The sequence below is a fragment of the Watersipora subatra genome, chromosome 10 (genome assembly GCF_963576615.1).
Source record: "Watersipora subatra chromosome 10, tzWatSuba1.1, whole genome shotgun sequence".
In the NCBI taxonomy this organism is placed as follows: Eukaryota; Metazoa; Bryozoa; class Gymnolaemata; order Cheilostomatida; family Watersiporidae; genus Watersipora; species Watersipora subatra.
The window spans coordinates 49,017,679-49,042,953 of NC_088717.1; the positions used below are offsets into that span (position 1 = coordinate 49,017,679).

The 25,275-nt window shown below is 40.7% G+C and overlaps 1 protein-coding gene across 1 annotated transcript; it reads right to left on the reverse strand.

Annotated features, from left to right (window-relative positions):
* Positions 1-1,405: 1,405 nt before the first annotated feature.
* LOC137405607 (cytochrome P450 3A29-like) lies at positions 1,406-24,497 on the reverse strand. The gene is made up of 12 exons (XM_068091926.1): positions 24,346-24,497; positions 23,344-23,440; positions 21,756-21,808; positions 21,157-21,367; positions 19,194-19,276; positions 18,206-18,384; positions 17,367-17,603; positions 14,928-15,052; positions 14,061-14,182; positions 12,395-12,532; positions 10,446-10,608; positions 1,406-1,827 (listed from the first exon to the last, which is right to left on the reverse strand). Exons 1-12 carry the CDS (start codon positions 24,414-24,416, stop codon positions 1,747-1,749), a joined length of 1,560 nt encoding a protein of 519 aa, XP_067948027.1. The 5' UTR covers positions 24,417-24,497; the 3' UTR covers positions 1,406-1,746.
* Between the last annotated feature and the right edge of the window lie 778 nt (positions 24,498-25,275).

Genomic DNA, 25,275 nt, shown 5'->3' on the forward strand with positions numbered 1-25,275 from the left:
ATCATGCCATCTATTATTCTGTTGTCTTTTTATTTGCTGCACGCATACATATGTATGTGAATAACCAGTTGACATACATAGATATTTATGTGAATAGCCATTCAGCATGGATGCATATATATGTGATGAGCCGATCAAAGCCAACAGGCTCCGAAAAAAAGTGGAAGGCGAGCACTTGAATGATCTGCCGGCCTATTTGCGACACGCCTCTCTGCCTGTTTCCTGTGCCAAAAAAGATTCATTGTCTAACTACTAGCTCATTTGCATTGATATGCTGGTAAAAGATTCACACTCAGTAAACAATGACCTTGACACGATTAGGTATTCAACTAATTCCTTTCAGAAACCAATGGCAAATCTAACAAATCTCATCAATTCACATATAGGAAGATTTTTATTTTATTAAATACGGGAGCTAACCATTACAACTTTGTATATCAGCCAATCAGCACACATGTTTAGTAATACACAAGTCTTAGCAATAAAACCTTTCAGCATATTATAAGTATAGTTCAAATACTAAATAGATACAACTAGGGACAGAGCAGTCGGCCATATAAAGATTTGGTGGGATAAAATGTGGCCTTCCATTATCTGTAGCCAAGTTTTATCAATGTTTCTTGCACTGCAAGTATCAATGGAACAAGCTGTAAGTGGTTTTAAAAACTCTGTTATCGACACAGCAGCTGATTAACAATGCAAGTCTATAACAACATGTAGCTGTAGCACACTGTCACATATACGGAATCATGTGCAGTCATTCAATTTACTTTTCGATACAGTTTATTTCAAAAATGTCACTTGGAAGATTAAGTCAGGAATCCAACTACCGAAGGTAATTTGTTATTGTCAAGGACATCGAAAAAGATCTTTTGTGGAAAAAAGATAACTTTAACATGAATTAAACCATAAGATTACCAAAGAGTGTTTCTTACCATAAATTACACGCAAAGGTGGCTTGGTCTCGTGGCTTTCTTTATAAGGTATCATAAGGTATCACCATAAGGTAGCATAAATTCAATTATTTCACCTACTATCTGAATATGTGGTGTCATCTTAACTAGAACAACTACTATGTGAAGGTGTGGTGATCCCTTAAATGGAACAACTACTATTTGAAGATGTGGTGGCGCCTTAACTAAAACTTTATACCACCAGTCATCACTTTAAACAAATAACACTCGAGAGTTCATCGAAGTTACTTTGTTATCCTCTTCATTTTCTGTCCCTCTCTAGTTCCTGCCGATCTCTTGACAGACAGTATACAGCTTTTGATTTACTGGATTAATCAAAACATATTTTCAACTTCTAAGGAACAAATATTGATAAATACTTTAAAAATTATGAATATCCTTATATGAAAGCAACCTATTATTTACAACTTCAAAAATTGATAGCCAGTGTATTTAAAAGATGTCTTAAAATATCAATTTATTGTTGTCCCTGCTCATCATATTAGTGCAGCATACGTTGAAAATAATCATAGTCATTGGTCTAATAATGGCTACTATCAAAATACAAATGTGAAAATAAAGAATTTATAAATCAATATAAAATCGAAACATATATTATAGTGCTTCATTTTGGTTATCCTGTATAGAAGTTCAAAAAATATTATAAAACTTTATGAAAGGCATTAAGAAATAAAGAAAACATCATTGATATTTGTAGAAAGAAGGTTGCGCTGTATGAGACACGGTTGCATTTGAACTGTCTATTGTAAGGTTAGCTTATTGTGAAGGTGAGTCAGGAACGTTCTTTGAAGGTTACCTTGATAGTCTCCATTGGAGCTATGGCTAGCACAGGCTTAAACTTTAAAGGTCTCTCCTACAAAAAAGGTGAGCGTGAGTGTTTCAATATGCAATGTAACAATGCTCATTTGGTAACAATTCAGCTTCCTGTAATTATTCTTGTAGATTCTAAATTCTTTTTTCCAAACATATATTACTTTACTGTAGACAGAATTAATATCACACAATCTGATAATCATGAGCTATTCTCAATTGTTATCAGTTTTCCAATCTATTTTTGCTAAATGAAATCTACCATACTGACAATGCCTAATGCAAACACATATTTGCTCAAACGTTGAAAAACAAACTTATAAGCAAGAACTGTTCCAGTGTTGTGGGATCTGGTCCACTGAGAGCTGAGCCTAGGGCTGAGCTAAGCCGAGCCGGGCTGTGCTCAGTCAAGCAGAATAACGAGGTGAGAGTTAAGCCAGTCAGAGCCAAGCAGAGCTGAGTAGAGCCAAGCCAGGCCGAGCCGAGCTGAATGGAGCTAAGCAAAGCCAAGCCAAAGCTGAGCCGGGTCAAGCCAAGCCAAGTAGAACGAGAGGCGGCGGGGCTTACCCACTATATAAGTCTAAACATTTGTGCTAGAGAGCAGAGCTGTTCTGGGCCTGTTCATTGCATGTGCTTGACTATTCTTATACTCTTATGAACGAAGCAGAAAATATATGTATAAACTCATGCACCGAGTCGTGTACTAGTGGAGAAAAGTAAGGGTGGCACAAAACCTTTACACTGAGTGGCAGCAGTGGAATAACTTCGATCTCAAGAAACACTCCACCACGAGACTCGTACTGGATCGCTGGATTTCTGGATGAACTTTCTACTGTCTTAAAAGCGACAGCAGGAAGAAACCCAGGCAACATGGGAAAAGGACCTGCCTGAAAAATGGCAGTGCTGCTCCTACTAAAAGAACTGTCTGGCAACAGGAAGAAACCCAGAGAGAGCTGCGTAAAACCCTACAGACAGGAGCGGACTCAGTAGATGCACTGCTTTAGGAAAGGAGCAGAAACCTACTAAAAGCTGACAGGGCCTGCCTGAAAAACGGCAGCACTGCTTCTACTGGAGGAACTTCCTGGCAACAAGAATAAACCCAGAGAAAGCTGTGTAAAACCCTGCAGCAACGGACCTAATAGATGCGCTGCTCTAGGAGCAGAAACTTATTGAAGGCTCCGACAGGACTTGCCTGAGAAGGCAGCACTGTTCCTACTGAAAAAACTTCCGGCAACAAAAAAAAACCCAGAAAAGAGCCAATGGCCACGAACTCAGTAGATGTACTGCTTTAGAAAAAAATCAGAAACCTACTGAAAGCCCCAAACATAACCTATAGAAGGTCACAAAGTGCCGATTCAGGGCCTGACCGATTAGTCGAATCACTAAAACGGGTGCTGTTGATGCCAAGGGCTCAGGAATCAACACCACGCTTTAAGACTCCCTGGTACACAAGAAAGGGGGATGTAGAATATTTTATTGCCCGCGTTCTGGAGGTAGCCGATGCCAACCAGTGGACAAAAGAAGTAACCAGTGTTGCACCTATGAGAAGCACTGGGCAAACAGGCTGAGGACTGTGGATGGGCTGAGGACCAGGAGGCCATCTTCAATGCCCTCCAAACAAGATTTAGGCTATCAACCAGTCAGGCACTAAGCCAGCTTAACGCCCGTAGATGAGAAGAAGGAACGTGACTTAAGGAGCATGCTATGGAGGTCAAAAGGCTGGTACGCATTGCGTACAAAAACCTGCCGAACCGTCATAGGAATAATATGGCCATGGATACATTCTGTAGCTTACTAATAGACCCTGCCCTGCAGCTGGCTGCAGGGCAGAGTTCCTTAGCAAGGGACCCTTAAGAACCCCTAAGGAACATGGTCCCTTAGGGTTCCTTACCCCACACTAGCTGACGCTGTACAGGCTGGAAATTACTACCTTCAGATTCAGGGAGGCGAGCGCAAACCTGCCTGATCTTTGGTGTGAGCCCCTGAAGGAGGGTTCTCTGACCAAGTAAACTCAGCCGAAACCGACGTCATTTGTTGATTAGCCCGGCTAGTCCAATCTCTCAAGAAGAAAGTGGAACGACTCCAACAGCGAATTCACACACAGAACAAGAGAGGAAGCCAGCCAGCTACTCTTTGCTGGGGTTGTGGCCGGCCAGGGCATGTTCGAAAAAACTTCTCTCGCTACTCGAAACCGGCTTCGGGAAGCGAGGAGAAGCCACAGCAGTAGCTCCGGCTATTGACTGTGCCAAGGCCAAACAACCCAGGAGACGTACCAAAGCCACACGGGATTTGATGAGCACTGGCGGATGGTCACAACCAGCAAGGACTAGACCAAGAGAATTTCATGCGCAAGTAAAGCCTGTGGAGACACAAAATTATTATCAGTCCTTGAGTAAGGCCAGCCCCAACGCTTTTCCGATAACAGCTGCCGCCTACGCCCCTCTGAGAGCAGCAAGGATGTAACCAGAAATGTAGGGGGGTGACTACCAAATCTCTTCCACCCAAATCACAGAAGACCACTCACACAGAACGGGATAGTCGGAAGCCTGCCTTAAACGTGGCAGGGCTGGCACCTTCCCCGCCTCAGGAGCGGCGACCTTAGGAGCCGCAGGTCAACCACGGACGCGAGGCACCCCCAAGGACTAACTTCAACCCGTTGCAAAGGAAGGGTAGTTCAAGCCCCTCAGAAGATGCTCTGGAGAACACTACTATGGCGCAAGCCCTCAGCCAACCTATATCCACCAGTTACTTCTTTCCAGAAAGAGTGGAGGGGTGGGCCATCCAGTTTCTCCTGGACACGGGTTGCACCACGAAACTGCTAAATAAACAGGTCTTTGACCGACTACCTGGAGCGGTACGAGACCAGCTCGGGAAGAGTGACAGCCATGGCCTACTGGCTGATGGGACACGGCTCCCTTCTATAGAATAATCCGGTTGACAAATCGTCTGAGAGACGCCAGGACAAAGGAGGTTTTTGTAGTCAGTTGTCTAAGCAAGGATGCCATACTGAGAATGCCATTTTTCGTGGCTCATCAGTGTTCTCTCGAGTTTGAACAACTAGTGGTCTGAGTGGATGGCAGGTAGCTAGTCTGCACGGACCGACATGGACGACTACTACAGAGCAAAGTGCAGGTAATCAGGGAAGTGGTGGTTCCAGCCCGGATAGAGATGGCGATATATTGTCATATCACCACGCGAAATTACGGCCCCATAGAGGTGATTGAAGGATTTCCTGACGAACCCCCAGTGGCAAGTAGCCTAAATCAGCCAGGACCTAAGTAACAGGTCATCACCTGCTGTATGAACACGATGGAGCATTCATTGACCTTCTGGTCTAGAGCCACCATTGGCACATACACGGGGGTGGATACCCCACAAGTCGGAGAGGACGACCCCTTACTATACGAAGCCGGTCTGACTTCAGCTAATGAAGCGCCGGTTCACCTTAAGGAATTGTTTCAGTCGGCCCGACCACACTGTGAAGGGGTGAGTCAGACTTCGAGATTGGCCTCCCTGCTGAGTCGGTATGCCACTATGTTCAGTATGGGCGTCGAACACTCCATCTCACTCAAGGAGGACACTAAGTTGATTCGGCAGGCCCCCCACAGGCTCGGGCCAGAAAAGGAGGCAGAGGCCGAAAAGCAGGTCCAGGATCTACTCAAGAAGGGGCTCATCGAACCAGCTGGAGGAGCCTGGAGCTCGCCCGTGGTGCTGGTCCAAAAGAAGGACGGGAGATGGCGGTTCTGCATCGATCATCGGCGGCTGAACGCTGTCACCAAACAGGATGCCTACCCCCTACCCAAAATCGATGACAGCCTGGATGCGGTGTCTGGGAGTCGTTACATCAGCGCGTTGGACCTGGTGAGCGGGTATCGGCAGGTGCCCCTGGATGTGGAAGCACAAGAGAAGTCAGCCTTCTAGACACAATCCGGATTGTGGAAGTGGAAGGTGTTACCCTTCGGATTGCCGTCTGCCCCAGCCACATTTCAAAGGCTCATGGAATACGTCTTACATGACCTCCACTAGAGAACACTGTTGCTATACCTCGATGACAACATAGTCATTGCACCGGATTTTAACAAACACTTGCGCTGGCCGGAGAAGGTCTTCCAGAAACTCCACAAGGCCGGAATAAAATTAAAACCGTCCAAATGTGAACTGTTGCAACCCCAGGTTCGCTACCTGGGTCACATAGACAGCCAAGACTGAGTTTCTACGGACCCCGACAAAGTAAAAGATGTTACGGAGTGGCCCAACTTTTTGTGGAGTGAGGGAACTCCAAGGGTTTCTCGGAACAGTCAGCTAGTACCAACAATATATCCCGGAGTTCGCCACTATAGCGCATCCCTTGCACCGACTGACTGCAAAGGGAGAGTCCTGGAGATGGATGGAAGAGAAGCAGATCGCCTTCAACAAACTGACGGACAGTATCAGCATCGCCCCGATCTTGGGTTACCCGAACCCCCGAAGGCAGTACATCTTGGACACGGGTGCCAGTGGATGTAGAGTAGAGACCGTGCTGTCCCAAGTATAACAGGGCTGCGCGATGGTCATTGCCTACTACAGCAAGACCCTCACCCCATCGGAGCGCAATTACTGCATCACTCAACAAGAATCGCTCGCGGCGGTCAAAGCGGTGAAGCACTTTTGGCCCTATTTGTATAAACAAAAGTTCCTTCTACAGACAGATCACGCTTCACTCTGGTGGTTGTGTAGGAAGAGGGAACCTTAAAACCAGGTGGCCAAGTGGTTCGAGATCCTGGCAGACTTCCGCTACATTCTGGAACACCAGTCAGAAACTCGCCACGAAAAAGCAGATGACCTGAGTAGGCAAACCTACAAGGACTGCTGGCAATGCACGAGCATTGAACTAAAGGGCCGAGGCCCCTCCTGGAAGGAGTTGGTACAGGAGCAGGGGCCGTTAGTCGCGTGGGTACCAACCAGTTTCTTAGATCGGACTCCCGCCCTCGACAGAGCGGGGTTGACCCTGAGCAACGTCGCATACCCCAGGGTGTCGACTGGCAGCTCGCATGGGACTCCCGCCTCAACAGTGGCGGGATTGAACCTGAGTGCTGGTGGTACCCCCGAGGGGCTACCAGCCTCGCCAGAGAAGTCAGGACAAAAGGGCACGCTGACAAGGTTACAGGCCACCATACAGGGACTGGTGGCCAATTTGTACCAGGCAATTGCCACAGCAGAGGAGGTATCCGCGGAACATCTGGAACTTGGAACCAGAGAGCTGGCTATGCTGTATCACATGCAGGGCTCTTTGCGAATATGACAGGACGGGGTACTGGAGGCACGCGTGGCCTCGCAGGCTGCGTTAGATGGTGCACCATCTGCCCGTCGGCCATGCAGGGAACCACGGTATGGCAAACACACGCCCTTGCTCGCTCTAGGGTGAGAAGGATGAAAAGCCGCCTCTAGCTGACCTGGTACTGGTCCGGACTGACTTCCACATTCAGATGGCTCATCAAGAGTTGCGAGGTGTGCCAGGCCTCAAAGCATGGAAGGACAAAGATGGCCAGAGGGAAGCGGCGGCTCTATGCTGGAAGACCCTGGCAGAAGGTGACCGTAGATCTGGTTGGGCCATTTCCAGCCACTCCAAAACTAAATAAGTGGGTGCTGGTCCTCACCGACCACTTCACCCAATGGCAGGACGCGCTGGTGCTGTCTGATGCCATGGCACCGGTGGTCGTGAACGTGCTGTGCGAGCAGGTGTTCCCCTACCTGGGGCTTCCAGAGCAGATCCACACGAACCGGAGGGCACGGTTTGAGAGCCAACTGATGGCCAAACTGTGCTAACTCTAGAGCGTGAAAAAGACAACTACCCCTCCTTACCACCCACAGGCCAATGGAATCATGGAGCGGAATAACCGGGGACTCGGAGATTCCTTAAGAGCATTACTCCTAGCCCGAGGACAGGACAAATGGGATCTGTTGCTTCCCCAGCTGATGAGGGCATGCCGAGGCACCCCTCACTCCCCAACCAAAAAAACAGCCAACATGCTGATGTTGGGACGAGAGCTGAGGTTGCCAAACCAGCTGGAGAGCCACCCTTCACTAACTGAGTTCTTTCCTGCCCACAAGCACGCCCTCCAGGTGCAGGGAAGGCTACAAGCGGTGCACAAGGCACTACGGCAGAGTCAGGTAAAAGTGAGACAGGAGGGGAGGAGCCACCGCTGAATGCTCCAGGCAACTGGGTATGGCTCACGAGCAAACGCCAGAGACCAGGAGAAAACCCCAAGTTACAGGCGAAGTTTGTGGGACCATACCAGGTCCTGAAGGCCTGGGGCAACCACACATCTCTGATGGAGCAACAGGGCCAGTCCTCCATCCAGAGCGAGATAAGGCTGAAGCCCTACCATGCTTGTCCAGAAAGGCTGGTACAAGCCCCGGCCACTCTGGAGCCAAGGAGGGGTCGTAACATGAAAGGGGCTCGATCCAGCAAGCCAGAGAGAAAGCTGGAGAAGGTCAAGAACGACCCAGTGCCAATAATGCCGCCCCCACCCCAACTGGGAAAAACTGTTGATGGAGGCCACAGAAAAGCATTGACAGGAGACAACTCCCGAAGAAAGAAGGAAGGGGAGCACCAAAAGCCGAGTTCGGTAAAAGTCAATCCGGTCCCACCAGAAGAAGTTCCGGGAGAACCGGAATCAAACCCGGAGGAGGCCGGAAAAACTGCAACTCCAGAAATCCCATCAGCTCCAGTTCAGCACAATCCGAGGCCGGCCCGGACCACTAGAAAGCCAGAACGGTGCGGAGATGGGGTATGCTACTCTATGGAATTGTTGGAAAACGGTCTGGAGGTCGAAAAGGAAAGCAGTAAAACGGTCCTCACGGACGCGACCAAAGCTTTCCTTTTAAAACACTCGTTTTCTCTGGATGACATTAGAGCACGCGAGAAGATGGACAGCGAAAGGTAACACCTCTCTACAGGGTTTATTGACTTCGGGCACAACTAGCTGGAAAGAAGCTGAGGAAGCACTGGGTGCACCGGAGCCGGTAGGTGTGGCAGCACCCAAGGGAGATCAGGAGTGGAAGGAGGCAACTGCCGAGGCCAGCACGAGCTGCCCCAAAGAAGCTGTCTCCGAAGCGGATGACGAAGACCTAGACAGAACCCTGACAGAAGAGGAGGTCTGCTGAGTGGCTACCATAAGCTCGCTCCCAAGGTCTAGATTGGAGACCGTGGTCACCAATAGAGGAGAGTGTGTTGTGGAATGTGATCCTTTGAGAGCTGAGTCTAGGGCTGAGCTAAGCCGAGCTGGGCTGCGCTCACTCATGCAGAATAACGAGGTGAGGGTTAAGCCAGTCAGAGCCAAGCCGAGCCAAGCTGAATATAGCCAAGCCAAGCCGAGTAGAGCCAAGCCGAGTCGGGCTGAGTAGAGCCAAGCCAAAGCTGAGTCGAGTCAAGCCCAGCCAAGTAGAACAAGAGGCAGGGCCTACCGGCTATATAAGCCTGAACATTTGTGCTAGAGAGCAGAGCTGTTTTGGTCCTGTTCATTGCATGTGCTTGACTATTATTGTACTCTTATGAACAGAGCAGAAAATATATGTATAAGCTCATGCACCGAGTCTTGTACTAGTGGAGGAAAGTAAGGGTGGCACAAAACCTTTACATCATGTAAATTTATGTAAAATTCCATTAAACTGTGCACCTTATGCCTGGCGGTTTATCTGTATGTTTGTCTGCCTGTTTGTTTGTCTGTCTCCTTGTCTGTCTGGTTGTTGTTTTTATTAATCAAGAATAATGTTTAGTTATAGATTACTAGCCATTAAGTAAAAAGTTTTACTTTCTTCACTTAATACTGACAGTTAAACTAATGACTGACTCACATTTACTAAAGGGATAAACAGAGTATGGCGGGTGGAAAGGCATCAACTTGCTTACCAGTTTATAAAAAAATATTTATGGAGTTCTTGTTGGTGACCGGCATGTCAACACTTTTATTAAAAGACATTATACAGATATTATATTGGAATGTAATAAATGAATTTATTCAGATACTACATGTGAATGTATAGAATGACTTTATTCAGATACTATATTTGATTTGAAGGTGGTGCACCTGAGCCCCTCTGCTATTGGCTGATGGCCCAGCAACTTTTTGCCATCTAACAGGCATTGTTATCTCCCGTAAGTACCTGTAAGTACCCGTAAGTCTCTGTTGTCTCCCGTAAGTACCCGCAATGAGCCTCAACCAATTGCAGTTGCTAGCAAAGTTCATTGAATGCTTATCCTAGTAAACAATCATACTGTTCATAGATTTTAACCATAATAATACTACTATGCTATCCAGTTAATAGGTCTATGAATTTTATTCATTATTTCTCTGTTCTTTCTTCTTTTCATGTACACTTTTTTTGATTTGTTAAGCAGATGTCTAGTTCTAACACGTATATGTTACAAGTTTTAATTATTGTTTACAAGTCACATAAATATTATGTTAGAATTTTGTTGGAGCTCAAGGTAGATTTGAGCATTTACAGGGTGAAATGAATTCCTACTTATGGAATTTTCTGCCTACGAAATGGCTTCTGCAAAAAATGAATTTTGTAATGTATTTTGTAATTTCTTCCACTGTATATATCATACTAAACACTCACATCACTATCATATCTACTAGTACCGACTACTTGAATAGAGTAGTTAAAACTCACAGGCGTCTCCTCATTCTTATCTATCCTAAACGCCTTCAAAGTAGCAATGACCGTCATCTTCATCTCAGTAAGAGCGAGACGATTCCCAATACACTGTCGGTTACCCATTCCAAAGGGCATAAAAGACGCAGACATCTCTTCCGTCATTTTCTCTGGTAGAAATCTACATGTAGCCTTTCATGTTATATACAAGAGTTTCACATTTCATGCGCAGCTATCAAAAAAGAGGATTTTATAGATAGCTCTGCAAACAATTTTGTTCCAAGCAATTGACTCGATGCTATAAAAGCGAATAGTAACTTGGTTTATAAATAGTTGAAGACATTTTATTCTGCTTTCTTTAATTATTCAAAATGAGAAGCAAATAGAGAGCATGGCTAAAATCAATCGCAAATAATATGATGCTCAAATTAAACCTGCAACCAGCACTGATTAGTCCTAAATAATGTTTGTTAAAAACCATGTCAATGTTAAAAACTGGTCACTAACATTTGTATTGTAGGGCTAAAAGAGTACCTTTCAAAGTGCAAACTTTCATTTACTTCGTATGTTGGGGTCTGACACTTTATCCATCAGATTTTTGCAAAAGACTTCTTGAGCACTCAAAAGGCTCGTGTTCAATAATTGTGATAGAACCAAACACATCACTAATTTAATAAATATGGAAGATATAGATAACAAAAACTAATTAAACCATGACAGTAAAGTAAGTCTGATAAAACGTTATCTGACTCAGTTATTAGAAGAGTCAATAAGTATGGTGAGTAACTCTATTGTTGTGGAATGTGATCCACTGAGAGCTGAGCCTAGGGCTGAGCTAAGCCGAGCAGGGCTGTGCTCAGTCAGGCGGAATAACCAGGTGAGAGTTAACGACTACCATGTCTCCAAATACTAAAAATGATCTATTGATCTTTGCTAGTTGTAGTTTTTACCAATTTATATACATCTCAATGTTCGTCTGTTGTTTGTGTGTTCAGTTGTGGCAATAAAGTTTTGGAAATGGAAAATCCAGTTTGCACTGGATTTGAACTCCAACTTCCAGGTTTTTAGACAATCGTGTTAAACCACTAGATCAAGTGACTACATTGCTATACAATGCAATAATTGTGGTCATACTCACATCATCGATTACGGTATACATACTTAAAGTGCTTGAGAAAATACCATTGGTTATTACTAGCATCCTTGAAGCTCATGAGAGACCATTACAAGTAGCGTAACGATGATTAAGCTGACTTCAGCAGCGGCTCTTATTATAGCAAAGATTTAGACTAGTTTATGTTACTAGCTTAAGTTTCTCAAATTTATTGGGTTGTTATTTTATTATCCACGCAACTGCGGGTATTCTACTAGTTAGTTACAAGAAGTGACCTTTGATGTGAAAAGGCTATTAGCTTCATATAGTATTTATGCTTTTTGTAACAAGAGATACACCAATCACCATGTTTCTAAGTGCTGTTAATGCGTGAGCTTGTGTAATCTGCAAGATGAAAATGGAAAAAACCTCAAGTCAAGTGAGTTTTCTTACTCGCAAATTGTTACCGAATGTTTCATCTTTGCGAGATATGCAAACAGCCCTTGCGATTGAGGCTCAAGAAATACCGTGTGAGCTAATCCATTTAAACATTTTTCACATGTCCGTTGTTTTTATTTCGATTTGAATGGTTTTTTGAATGCTCTGCTTCAATCTCTGTCATAGAAAGCCATATTTTTTCAACAGTGTCCGCGTTAAACCGCGTAATGCGAATTTCCGTTGTAATACTTTTCGCACAGTGACTCAACGTGCACACAATTCCAAATTCACACAATCTGTGTAATAGAAACATAGTACATGTAGAAAATGATACAGATTTGTTTTGCTAGCAGTAAACGAGCAAAGCCACCTGTTAACTATTCAGACAAGTAGGCCTACTCACTTCATCAACCACCATAAAAACTGTTTTTCATACCTGTCTGGTTCAAATTCTTCAGGATTTTCCCAGACCTCTGGATCTCTCTGGATGACCCAGGCAGATGCTGTCACAGCTGTTCCTTTTTCTATAAAAATGTCCCTAATGGTGACATCTTCAGAAGCAATTCGGTCAAACCTGTAAAAGATTAATAATGAACTGTAATCACCTACAGATACGTCATTCTGACTTTAGCAACAGTAAATACAGCTGAGCAGTTGATCAGAGTATCCTAACTTTCTCTTTAGTTCAACTTGTTAGCTTCTTCAATGCCGATCAAGAATTGGTGGAATACAATGTGGCTATCAACCTATTTATAGCTGCTAACTTCTGCGGTTTTAATATTTCTCAATCTGAAATACTTTTAAGCTGTGAGTTATCAACAAAAATGTGATTTCCTGAAGGGGTTTAAAATGTGTTGTAACAAATATCTCATGCATTATATAGTTATCAAAGAACAATCAATGGGTTTCCATGCTTCGACTAGATTCAAAGTTCATAAAAACCAATAAGTTCACACCCTATGCTTCAACGATTCAGAGCTGCACTTTATCAACTCTTCGATGACTAGCACTTTACTCCTCAAAACAGAACTTCTTAAAGTAGACTCGTTTTTCAGTCAGGGTAACTTTTCAATTCCCACTTTGTCCGTTTGTTGCACTAACTCAGCCATTATAATTGATCAGAATTTTCTTTCTTATTACTAGTGTTAATAGCCCTTTATATTCCAAATCAGCAACAGAAATTACTGCGTACAATACATTATTACTTCTAAAGTCGCATGAACGACAAATGCTTACAGTAAAAAAAACCTTTTTTAAGCTAGAAGAGTTACTCCTAGGAAGAAGTCGAGACCACTGCAGTGGGAATCTGTACACTCAGTATGTTCAATTATTTAATGAATAAGGGAATAAAGCAAATAAAAAGGTAATTATCTCATCATTGTCATATGAGCAACCTATCGTAGACAATAGTTAGAATATACCCTTGTGGTAGCGTGATGAAATGCACTGATTAGTCATTAGCCAGATCAGGCCATTACAGTATGACTTTTTGCAAACTCAGTTGCAGTTTGAAGATATGTTAATGTTGTCATTGTTATCTTATCTTTTTCTTCATAAATTTTTGGGCTAAATCCGTAATGGTTACCAATGAAGCGACCGACATAACATCGCAGCCTAGCCGCATAGACGGAAGAGAACAACTCCCTTTCAGTGCAGCTGATGCATCAGGCGCAGTGCATATTGTGACAAGTTGTTTTTTGCTCGCTCCGCTTGACAAGGGACAACTCCGCAAAAACAACAGTTTGTCAAGACAGGCTAGGTGGTGTGATGTAATGCGCGGAATTTTTTCATCTTTACTGGGCAGAGCTTAACTGAGTATTATTGATTTGAATTCATCCGCAGTGAGCGGTTCTGTGACAGCGAATAGTAGTCTCACTGCAAAAAATTTTTGCACTAATTTGGCAAAGTGAAATCGCATCGAATCCATTTAGATTTTTACTGTTTCTATGATTTTGATTGGCGGAAGCTCCAAATCTATTTGAATCATGGAAACCAAACAACTGACAAAATGTTAAGTTGGGTTATGTAAATAGCTTCTGTTAGCTTTGAGTACCACTATTGGGAGCTGTAACAATTATAGCAAAAGTAATAAATGCATATACCTAAAACCCTGAGGGTAGAGTCTCATAGTTTCCTGAATGCATCTGTCTAGATACTTAAGTTCATTCAGCTGCTCTGGAGTGACCTCTTCGGTCTCACACACAGACATGATCTCTTCATACAACTAAAACATTACAGAAAGTCACATAGATGCTTTGGGAGAAATCACAATATCAAACAGATTCGCATCAGGAATTCTCTTTTTAAAACAGGTTGGAATGTCATGCATACTGTTGCAAATAAAGAATGAGCAAGCAAGATGAGGTTGTTAGTCAAACACAAAGGCAGCACCATTGCATTGTTGCATCATTTACAGATTAACTTGGGCACAGTTTTAGTAGACTACATCCAAAAGTATCGGTATTTTTATATCAATAATTGCTGATGTTTTTTTATATTTGAGGTGATCTGACTTTCAAGATGTTTCAAGATTGAAATCGAAAAACCTGATTAGAATTCAAACGCTCAAAAGAAAAATACATCCGAAATGATTTCACTAGTTGCTATAGTTGATATTAGCTAATGCGTTCCACTGGCAGCATTATGCGTTTCTATTCTGTCAGTTCCCTGGCAACTGTATATTTCATAATCTCACTTTCGCTTGTCAGCATTTCAACTGTGAGCAAGTTTTATCAATTTTAATATTAGACTATCCCGGTGGTTAGACGACCTCAAACACCAAAAACAAAATCAAATGATAGAAAAATACCAAAACTTTCTGGCAAAGTCTGTTTAAAATGTGTGTAAGTGCCTCTTTAACTCTGATACTAAGAGAAATCGTACAGAAAGGAAAGTTGTCCCAGCTGAGTGATGCTTAGCTAGTAGGTCTGCTGCTCAGCAGCGTGACACATATGTAAAGTGTTGCTCACCCTCTCTTGTATGTCTTGATGCATAGCGAGTTCATAAAAGATGAAGAACATTGTGTCAGCAGTTGTCTGGAAACCAGCAAACAGGAAAAGTATGGCATTACCGATGACTTCCTGTTTTGTCAATCCTGCAACACATAAACAGTGAAATAAACAGTACCTTTTAGGCGAGTATCAATTATATGGTATCTCAGACATGCCCACAACCAAAAATTTTTAAAACTTTTTTCTCAAGGTCTCAGGTATTACAGCTTGTTATTATTTAATCTAAATCGAATTTGGCTTCTAACTAAGACTATAATTGTTTGTATAAATTTCAGCAACTAAGAGCTGCCTTAGCTCTTAGTTGCTGTTAGAGTGAAAACTGAGTTAGACTGACGAGATGTTATCATGTGTGCTAAAGGGCCCCTTTGCGATTGTGGGTATAGCAACTCTTTCTCTGTCTCTTGCAGTCAGTCGCTTTGAAAATGACTGTCTCATAGTTTAGGCTTTACCAATGATTGAGCTATTTCCATAAAACAGCTTGAAAAGCGTATTAAGGAACCCTAGTTTCTGCATTATTCAGTTCATCTCTTAGCAGTACTGAGATGTACTCCAGTAGTCAACAAGTCCAGACATACAGGCATCTTTAGTCTGCCGCAAGCGAGCCGAAGGATGAGTTTATCTATTCCCACTCTCGAGTGGGGCCACGACACACCTTCTGGAATATTTATTCAGACTTTTTGTTGGGTATTTTATTTTGTTCCAACAGAATGTCTAGATTCACTCATGAGCTTAGAGCTGATGATGCTAGTTTAGTCGCCGGCAATCTGACCCACGATGCAGCTTGTATTGGTATGTTTGCACATATGTACTTGTGTATCTATATGTTTGTATGTACAAACAGGAAGAATGGTTATAAAACAAAAACACATAGCGTCAAACTATACAAAGTGCTTCACCAACAAATTTATAACTTCTACAACTTAAGGAAACAAGAGAATAGAAGAAAGCAACATAAGTAATGTGATAGTACATATTTGTTCTGACATGATGCCCGGAGTCAACCACCCAGATTAGAGCTGATGGTGCCTGTTTAGTCATCAGCAATCCAGCCCATGATTCAGGTTGTATCGGTCTTCATGGTTATACGATAGCAGGTACAAATACTTGACCACACCTGAATTGTCTGCATACATGTACCAAATAGTACATATAAAAATTACATTGAGAGCACTGCCAGCTTTGGTGCGCAATATGAAGACGTGAGCATATCCTTCATTTTTTCGTGACGTCATTCTATTGTTGTCCGCCATCTTTATGGACACATTTTATCGTTAAAAACACGAAGCTTCTGCTATTAATTATTGCAAACAATGCTTTTGTTTGCAAATTTTTTATTTTAGTATCAAAACAACGCCGAGAAGTACTATTAATCAAGAAAATGACGATCGTTTTCTACAAAGATGGCGGCTTTTTCGTGGACGAGCGCATGTGCAAACAGGGTGATGACGTCAAAAAAAATGATGGATTCTGTTATTATTTTATTCTAGCTTAACTGCTATCATCAAAGAAGTTTAAGCATTAAAATAAGCTGGATATGCTTTAGACATTTCAGACAGACTGCACCACATTTGTTCCCAAGCGTGTGATGTTTATCACGGACCTACTAGCTACTAGACTAGGAAGGTTTACCAGTCACATCACTTTAATAATTTACAGTGTAAATTAGGGCTTTCACAATCCCACGAATCTTTACCAGCCTGGTTTCCGACCTCCCTAATGTTCAGTAGAACGTTCTGTCTTATAAGTTTTGTCGGTGAATCCTTCCCAGATAGCAGGCTTCTGCCCTTTGGCCATAGCCCATTACTTTAGCTAAACAATAGATATGTTCCATCTTTCAGATGTGCAACCATCGTTCAGATGTGCGACCATCTTTCAGATGGGCGACCATCGTTCAGATGTGCGATCATCTTTCAGATGTGCGACCATCGTTCAGATGTGCGACCATCATTCAGATGTGCAACCATCGTTCAGATGTGCGACCGTCTTTCAGATGGGCGACCATCGTTCAGATGTGCGATCATCTTTCAGATGTGCGACCATCGTTCAGATGTGCGGCCATCATTCAGATGTGTGACCATCTTTCAGATGTGTGCATCGTTCAGATGTGCGACCATCATTCATATTTGCGACAAACTCAGAATGGCGACATATCTATCGAGGTAGCTGAAAACTACAGCCATCCACAAAAAGAAGTTGATATTCGAAATTTGCTTATTCTTACAGGCAATTGCTTGCTACCTTATGTATCTAGGTGGATAATGTAGCTAATAGTGTGGCTCAACTCTACAAGCATGCTGGAAATCCATGCAAAAATGTTTTAAATTGAGAAAATGTTGTGACTTATTAAAATTCATTTTCTTCTAAAATTGCACCAAAAATATTTAAAGGTTTACTCACCGTCCCGAGTCCAAGGTTTTCCTTGTTCGTCTGTTAACATAGGCGTCTTGTTCTTTGAAACATCCACAACATTGTTTGCAAGATTCTGCAGAAAGTCGGCACCTACAACTTCTCCTGTTTGCCTAGCTTCGATCACACTGCTGCAGAGCTGCTCAAAGTAAATATTGGCATTTTTTTCCAGGATTCCCAGATTGAAGAGGCGACTCCCGAGTCTTGCCATCCACAAAGGTGCAAACACTACAATCATTGACACAGCTATTTGCTAAGGCAAAAGCGCAAAGCCTTGGAATTATAGTCAAGTTCCATTTTCTCATTGTCTGATGCAGTGATTGCTAGCCTCTGCCATACTAAATACTAGATGCTACTGGGATGCTATCTGCATCGAAGAGGGCAATAAAATAACTTTAGTTTGCAATACAATTTGTCCATTATTCAAGCCAAGTCTGCTTGCAGAAAGTTAAACTAAAATGAATCACTTCATATTTTAGTTAAAGTTAAATATTTTAGCACTTTTAAAGATGAATTGATGATATTACATAAAAAGAGGGCTCAGCACAAAAAGCTGAAAAGTCTTGTTAAACAAGTTAAATTAAAAATCAAAAGAATTTGCGATCATGTTTTATTTGATATTTTTGCTTTCGAGCTAATTTGTACAGCCAAAAGAATAGGTGGTTACAGACCAATTCTAGCAACTTCACGCAGGCCTTACTTTTAAACTAAACACAGCAAATTTTATGCTTGACTGTCAATCTTGAATGAAAGGCTTGTCTAAAGAGCGACTTTCATGTATTGAAGTAGTGGAAAGGAGAAGCATAAAAAGTCCGTAACAAAATACTTGCATGCTAAAGCAATAGCTAAACCAAGGTGTATTCGCTCATAAAGAGTTGAGTTCGCTTCAGTCCGGTCTATCAAAACAAATGCATTCTTTGTGAATTCATTGTCCTCTTTTGTCTGAGTCTTGGCATCAAATCCAAACGCTGTCTTTGAGATGACATCTAGGGTGAGAAGGTTTGTTTTTCTGTAAAAATTAGTGTGTAGCGCTATTTTACGGTAATATAAAGATGGTATCCTAATTAAAAACACTGTATATTATATGATTGTAGTTTAGTTCTAAAAATATTATAGGAAAGAAAATATTATATACAAAGAAAACTTTGAAAGCTTATTTATCAGTTTAGCTTGTTGAGTACAGGTCAGGAAATTTGTGTGCCTACAAAAACATTTGAAAAGTTTTTCGGAGACTTTAGATTTCAAGGCTGGCTCGCATAAGCATATTAGCGGATACGTTGTATTATGAATTAACAAGTGGTTATTAGAGATTTAACAGTAGAAATGGAAATGACATCACTCAATGAGTAAATGAATTAAATTTAAGTTTAAAAAATACTTTAAACTTAACATAAATCAAACATAGTTTATCAATTAAAATTGATAATAGAAATGACAAGTGTCATTAACATTGTACATTAATATTTATTTATTTGAAATAGACCAATCCTTAAGCTTGTATGAGGTGACACTTGCCTTTCCTTTCTTTGTAATTGCTCAGGTAGTCACTTTTGAAGAAAAAAAACAGTATCATCCTATTTACAAAACACAAATCTTTAGAAATGCTCTATAGCCTTGTTCTTATAGACATGAACAAGGCTATAGAGCTAAGGCTAAGGCTGTCACCAACTAGAAACACAACTTCTATTGTACTGTTTTTGCTGATATTGTATTTGAAAATATATATACTGTGGCAGGAAACTTAAGCATTTTAGTAGACTGTTATACAAGTAAATGCTGCCCATAACGAATAAACAAGTAAAATTGTAAAAATCTAACCTTCTGATATCCACCGGTTGTCCATTCTGTTCTCTGAGCAGCTGAACGAAAGTATCATCACACTCCTGGATAGCGGGCATCAGCTAAGTGAATATGCATAATATTTTGTAAAAATGATAAAAGCCCTTCCATATTTCATAAGTATATCCATACTTACTTAGATAATACCAACTATATCTCAGGACAAGGCGCTGAATATACCGAGTGAAGATAAAAGTAGTTATATGCAAAAATGTTCTTAAAGACTCCTTTTAGTAAATATAAACTTGTGGTGAGGGATCGCGGATGCAAGAGTGGGATGGGAGAGAAAAGTCAGCCTCGACCGAGACAAACCCCAACTTGGCAAATAACCCCTCCCCTGGTGATACTTCAGGGTCAGCCCAATGTCGGCTGCCGAGTCAACCATGCTATCGAGGGGCAGAATCAAGCCAAGGCAACGAGTATAAAAGATACCGCAGAAGTGACCCAAAGCGGAGCACCCGGATGTCTCATTCTATGCAGTTAATTGTATGTGCACTCTTGACTGCATTATTATATGGGTCATGATCACAGAAACCATGGTTAAATCGGGATTGTAAGATTTACAGTTATCTACATTAGCAGAAGGACAAAAATTCTCACAGTTATTTTGCAAAAAATATTTTGATTCTAGCTTAATTACAGCAGATGTTATGGTCAATAAACTGAATGGACATTTACCATTAGCACGAAAACATTGTTCCGAGAAAACTGGTGTTAAGTTTGAGAAACGCAAACCAATGCACAATTTTGTTTACATTTCAAAACGTCATAGCAACCAATATCAAGAAGTTGTAATATTTATCTAGATTTCTGTGTTTGTATCCAAAAAATTATGCTGAATTTCAAAATCTAAACATATTTTAGCTGGTTGTCATAGAAATAGCTGTATATTTATAAGAAAATATATTACTTAATTTTGCAGATATTAAAAACGGCTTGGCAGTACCGCGATATCGGGCACAGCCAAATCTTCACAAATTAAAAAAAAATAACAACAGTAACATATTGCACACCATCGGTCACTATATACTTCAATCTTAAAAAATCAAATAATTATTCTTAAATTTAAATCTGATAATAATCTTATAAAATCGAATAATTATTCTTATGATTAAATATTGTAATAATCTTTTAAGAATCATTAGGAAAATATCGTAATTCCCTTTACTTTTACTGCTTTTGACATCGGTTGGAATACCAAAGTACTCATTATAAGTGTCCAAAATGTCAGAGTTATCTTTAAAACTGGCAAAAAGAAACGATTATAGTTATGGGATGCCATTTTTCAGTACTTTCTGTTTAGCATAGAAAAGGCTTTAAGGGTTTTTTTCCGAGGGTTAAAGACTTCTATCGGCTAAACTGATTTCAGATTCAGAAAGATCACTCTTTGATTGGTCCAGATGCACATGTTACAAAAATCGTTACCAGTATTATAAATTCAGTTGGTGCAACTTCAAAGTCGAATAACTCAACTTCATGATTTGCGACTTAATCATGGTTTCTGTGACCGGAACACATATGTTTGTGAAATATATATTTATGGCCTTGCACTCTAGTGGTTTGTTTCCCTGTGGAACAGCAAAGAAAACACGGAGGCTTCCTTCACAAGTTTGGTTAAATAAGTTCGTAAAAATTGCAATCTTTGTTATAGTAAAAGCTGTGCCCATCCATATGTCTTTCTGTCAGAAGTCATACTTAGAATGTACCAAAAAAATCTCCTCAAACTGAAATTGAACGCAGATATTCGAATGCAGTGCCAAGCACACTTCCACTGCGACACTCAACTATCTTCTTTGCATACCAAAGAATTATTATGCACATACTTATTACTCATGATGATCTCTCACAGTGCATGGGACTGTCAGTGTACTAGTTACTGGTTATACTAGTTGTACTAGTTATATGTTCTACAGAAGATTGTCTAAAATTGGAAAAAACTTACCCTTTTTAGCTTCCCAGAAGCAAATTCTGGAGAGAGCATTTTCCTTACAAACTTCCAATGCTCTCCGCCTATGGTAAACAGTCCTTCATTAATGGCCCCACCAAATACAAATTCTCTCCTGCTTGAGAACTTGTTGAAATTCTTTATGAAAGCTTCTTTCAGCCACAGGCCATCGTAAACCAACAGCACGGGAGTTGTCCCCTCAAAGATTCTTCATTACAATAGATGTAAAAATAAATTAGATCTCAAGCTATTTAACGAAATCTAACTAATAAAAAATTTCATTGTGTAAAGTGACTTTAAAATAGGCAGCATTTCCATGTCTTAGCGAATACACAGGTTAATTTTGTATGCCTAATATTTTTATGATGCATCATGTAATGCACTTATATTTTAATAACACTTGCTCTAGTTGTATGTCTATAGCAATGGAATTGTGAGTTTAAGGTTACTTTCAAAAAACATTTTTAGATTAAACTGTTACGTAGTCCCTTTTGAGTTTGTTTTTGGTTATACGAGCCTTAGCATTGAACAGATTCCAGGGATAAAAAACTCAACAGATGATAAATGTGCAAGCGGGGACTTATCCAGTGACTCACCCAACAAACTTGCCGTATGTCTGTCGAAACTTTGTATCAATGTTCATGAGATTCTGAAAAAGGACAGGACAACCTTAATGGCAATTGCATAGTCAGAGTTGACTTTAAAGTTTGCTTAGTTGAACTGAATAAAAAAAACTCTTATCTAAGCAACATAGATCCTGAGCTACAACATTTATCTGTTCCTGGTCGGGGTCGTATGGCGAGGCCTCTTAACACCAATGCTTTTTGATCATTCCACTTTGGTGAAACCTGTTTTTAGTGACCGCTCAAAATATTGACAAAATCGCCCGAGCACTTGTTATCAACTATGTCCATAAAACGAATTGTGAGATTTTTCCTAGGGGTTTTTGTGCAATAAATCTAGCAAGGTTTTTAAACCAACTGATTGCCTCCAATATTTCTAACGATGACATTTGTTCTGTCTCCCATTTTCTAATGTCTTTTTTATTTCCGGCTTCATTCTCATTATAACCACCTTTTTGGTTTTCCTTTTACCATCACTAGCAACTTTGGGACCTTTAGCTAACCAATTAAAGCTTAATATAAGCAGTAAAAAGCAAGAGTTGAATACAGTATATAATAAGCACTCAAGCGAGAGAAAAAGACAATGCAACCCTTCGTTGATTCTTCACTTAGCTAGCTGTAAATGACAAATAGCGTTTCAGATCTATCAGGCATTGAGGGAGGATTTTATCCAATAGCACATCGACATTTTAGTAATCTTTTTGGACACACTCTACGAGGAGAAAAATATTGTAACCATGGCCAGAAAAACATTGTATTCTACATTGTAATCTGAAAAAAAACTGTATTCTAGGTCCTTCGTTCTACTGTATGTGAAATTAGGATACCGTTACCAATATCTTCTCGAAATTGAACGAAATGTGGCTTTATCTGTCTTATCTCCGTTACTCCACATATTTAACTGCTCAGAAATTTCATCACATGCCATAAACCCCTATTTAAATGCCACCTTAATTAAAACGCCAGCTCTAATAGAACACCACTATAAGGGAAGGGTTAAAAAATACAGCGTTATGTTGCTCAAATAGAGGTTTTATGGCATATCTTCATGAATCATTCGCTGCAAGATCACTCTTTTTATCTTACTCAGACAAAGTCAATCACTTATCATATGCATGAGTCGTGCTATCAACTGAGAGAACAGACAAATGGTCTAAAGTTCAAGGGTGTCCAGCAAGGGTTTAGTTATACACTTCAATTCTTTAGTTTTTCCTCAGATATATATCTCACATTTAACCTATGACCTACTAGCTTATTGACGGTTGTTGCACTAGCTGATCCTGTACTAGCTGAGAGGCCCTTCACAGAGAGCTCCACATGAGCAAAAAGATTCTTTTCTAGAGCTTTCAATGATCAAGCTGCCAGTGGGTAGCACTATGACCATATCAGCACCTTCTAAGAAACATTTTTCGCTTCGCTCGGCTCAGCTCGCAAACCACAGCGATCCCATTGAGGCATACATACCTGTCACTTAAAATATCATAAATAATAAAACTAAGTTGTCATTAATATATTTTGATTTTGTAATATTTTGACTAATAATACATTCTGTCTAACTTACATCTCCGTAGAGAGCCATGCCACTCCCTATAACTGGATAAGGTTTGGGTCCAGGAACTCCTGACTTCTTGAACTTGTTAAACGTTCTCGTTGAGTAGCTAAACAAAATAAATATTAATTTTAATTAATATGTTTAATTAAAATATAATATAATATAATGAACAAAATAATTATGGAAAAGAAAAAGTCAAAGCAATGGAGGAAGCTCTTAAAAGCCATCACAGAGTTTATTTGTTAGTATTTTGTGGCAATATGTACGCATTTAGCGAGATTTGTCCGCAGCTGTAAGTAGTTGTTAGAAGATAATTTTAAATGCATAGAAGTTATTCTGCTGTTGCAAGCACTTGATCGGATTTAGTTTGATGTTCAAGATAAAGTGCTGCCTATTCATATACTATTCTGCTGCCGATGACTTTTTCACATTTCTCTGGTGAGGCAACACGTTATTACGCAAACAGAATCACGTTTGAGCTGACAGAAGGTGACAGCAGAAATCAGTTATAAATGTGTGCTTTTAGATCTACAAATCTGCTTCAAAACATTTGTGAACCATCCCTTGCACAAGTCCTCGACTTGTTAAACAAAAATAGTTGTTGGTAGACTCTGTTTTCTTCTAAGGTAGGTAGGCATTTGCCTCAAGTTTGGTTAATAACATTTAGTCTAAGACTTCCATGAGGGCATATAAGGTTTTCACTATAGAATTAAATGTGTATGAAGCATATGGAGTTCTCTATGGATAACATATGAACATATGGAGTTAACATATGAGCATATGAAACTGTTCATGGATATCATACAAGCATATGGAGTTGTTCTTGGCTAACATATGAGCATATGAAGTTGTTCATGGATAATATATGAGCATATGGATTTAACATATGAACATACGGAGCTGTTCATAAATATCAGGTGAGTGTATGGAGCTGTTCATTGATAACATATGAATATATGGAGCTGTTCATGGATATCATATAAGCAAATGGAGCTATAGAAAGTAACTTACAGATAGAGAAGTGTAACTGCAGGAGCACCTAGTGCAAGCCAAAGAGGAATCTCAAACCCTCCTAGCAACATTCTGGCTATCGGTTTATGTAGCAAGTCGTCTACTCCTCAAGGTTTTCTCTAATATACGTAATGCAGCTGTGATTGTGTCCAGCGCTCTGCAGTGAACTACTCAGCTAGTAAAAGCCTTACGCTTCCCTTGTTGAGGGAAGGCTGGCTATAGCCGGTTTTCACTGAACCAATATTTGTTTAGAAACTTGCGCTTAGCGTTAAGCTCAACATTCCGCTTGACTACACGTATTTGCTCAAAGGCTATTGTTTACAAATGGCGCAGCAAGCGCTTCAGAGAGTATCTACTGAAATGACTAAGTTTCTGCAACAAAGTAGGCCCTATGTTGTTACATAGGGCCATATTATAGTCATCCAATTATTAATAACAATCAATCAATAACAATCAACAATCAATAACAAACAAGACAACCATACTACCTCTGCCAGCCCTCTCAATCTACTTTACCTGCCTCTCTGGTTTTCTAATAAAGAATAACCTTTGCCCAACATACCTTTCTGGTGCTTTTGAACACTTAATAAATCCACATACAACCAGAAATCGGCATAAGCTTCCCAGCTCTTCACATCACAACCAATTAAACCTAAACATTTTGAGAAACTTCAACTCAATTCCCATAAAATTACGAACCCTGACCCTTAACTCTTTTAAAACTAACCTTAAATTTCATCTTCTTTGCCAATTTGCATAACCCTAACTCTCTGTATGCCATCCAACAACAGCACCAATACCATGTTCTTTTTGACAAATCATATGATATTACTACTATACCTGCTAATACTGTAACAGCTTGTAAATGCTCATCAAATATTGTATTTGTTTTATGTTCATTTTTTTGTTACTAGTCACGGAAACAGCACA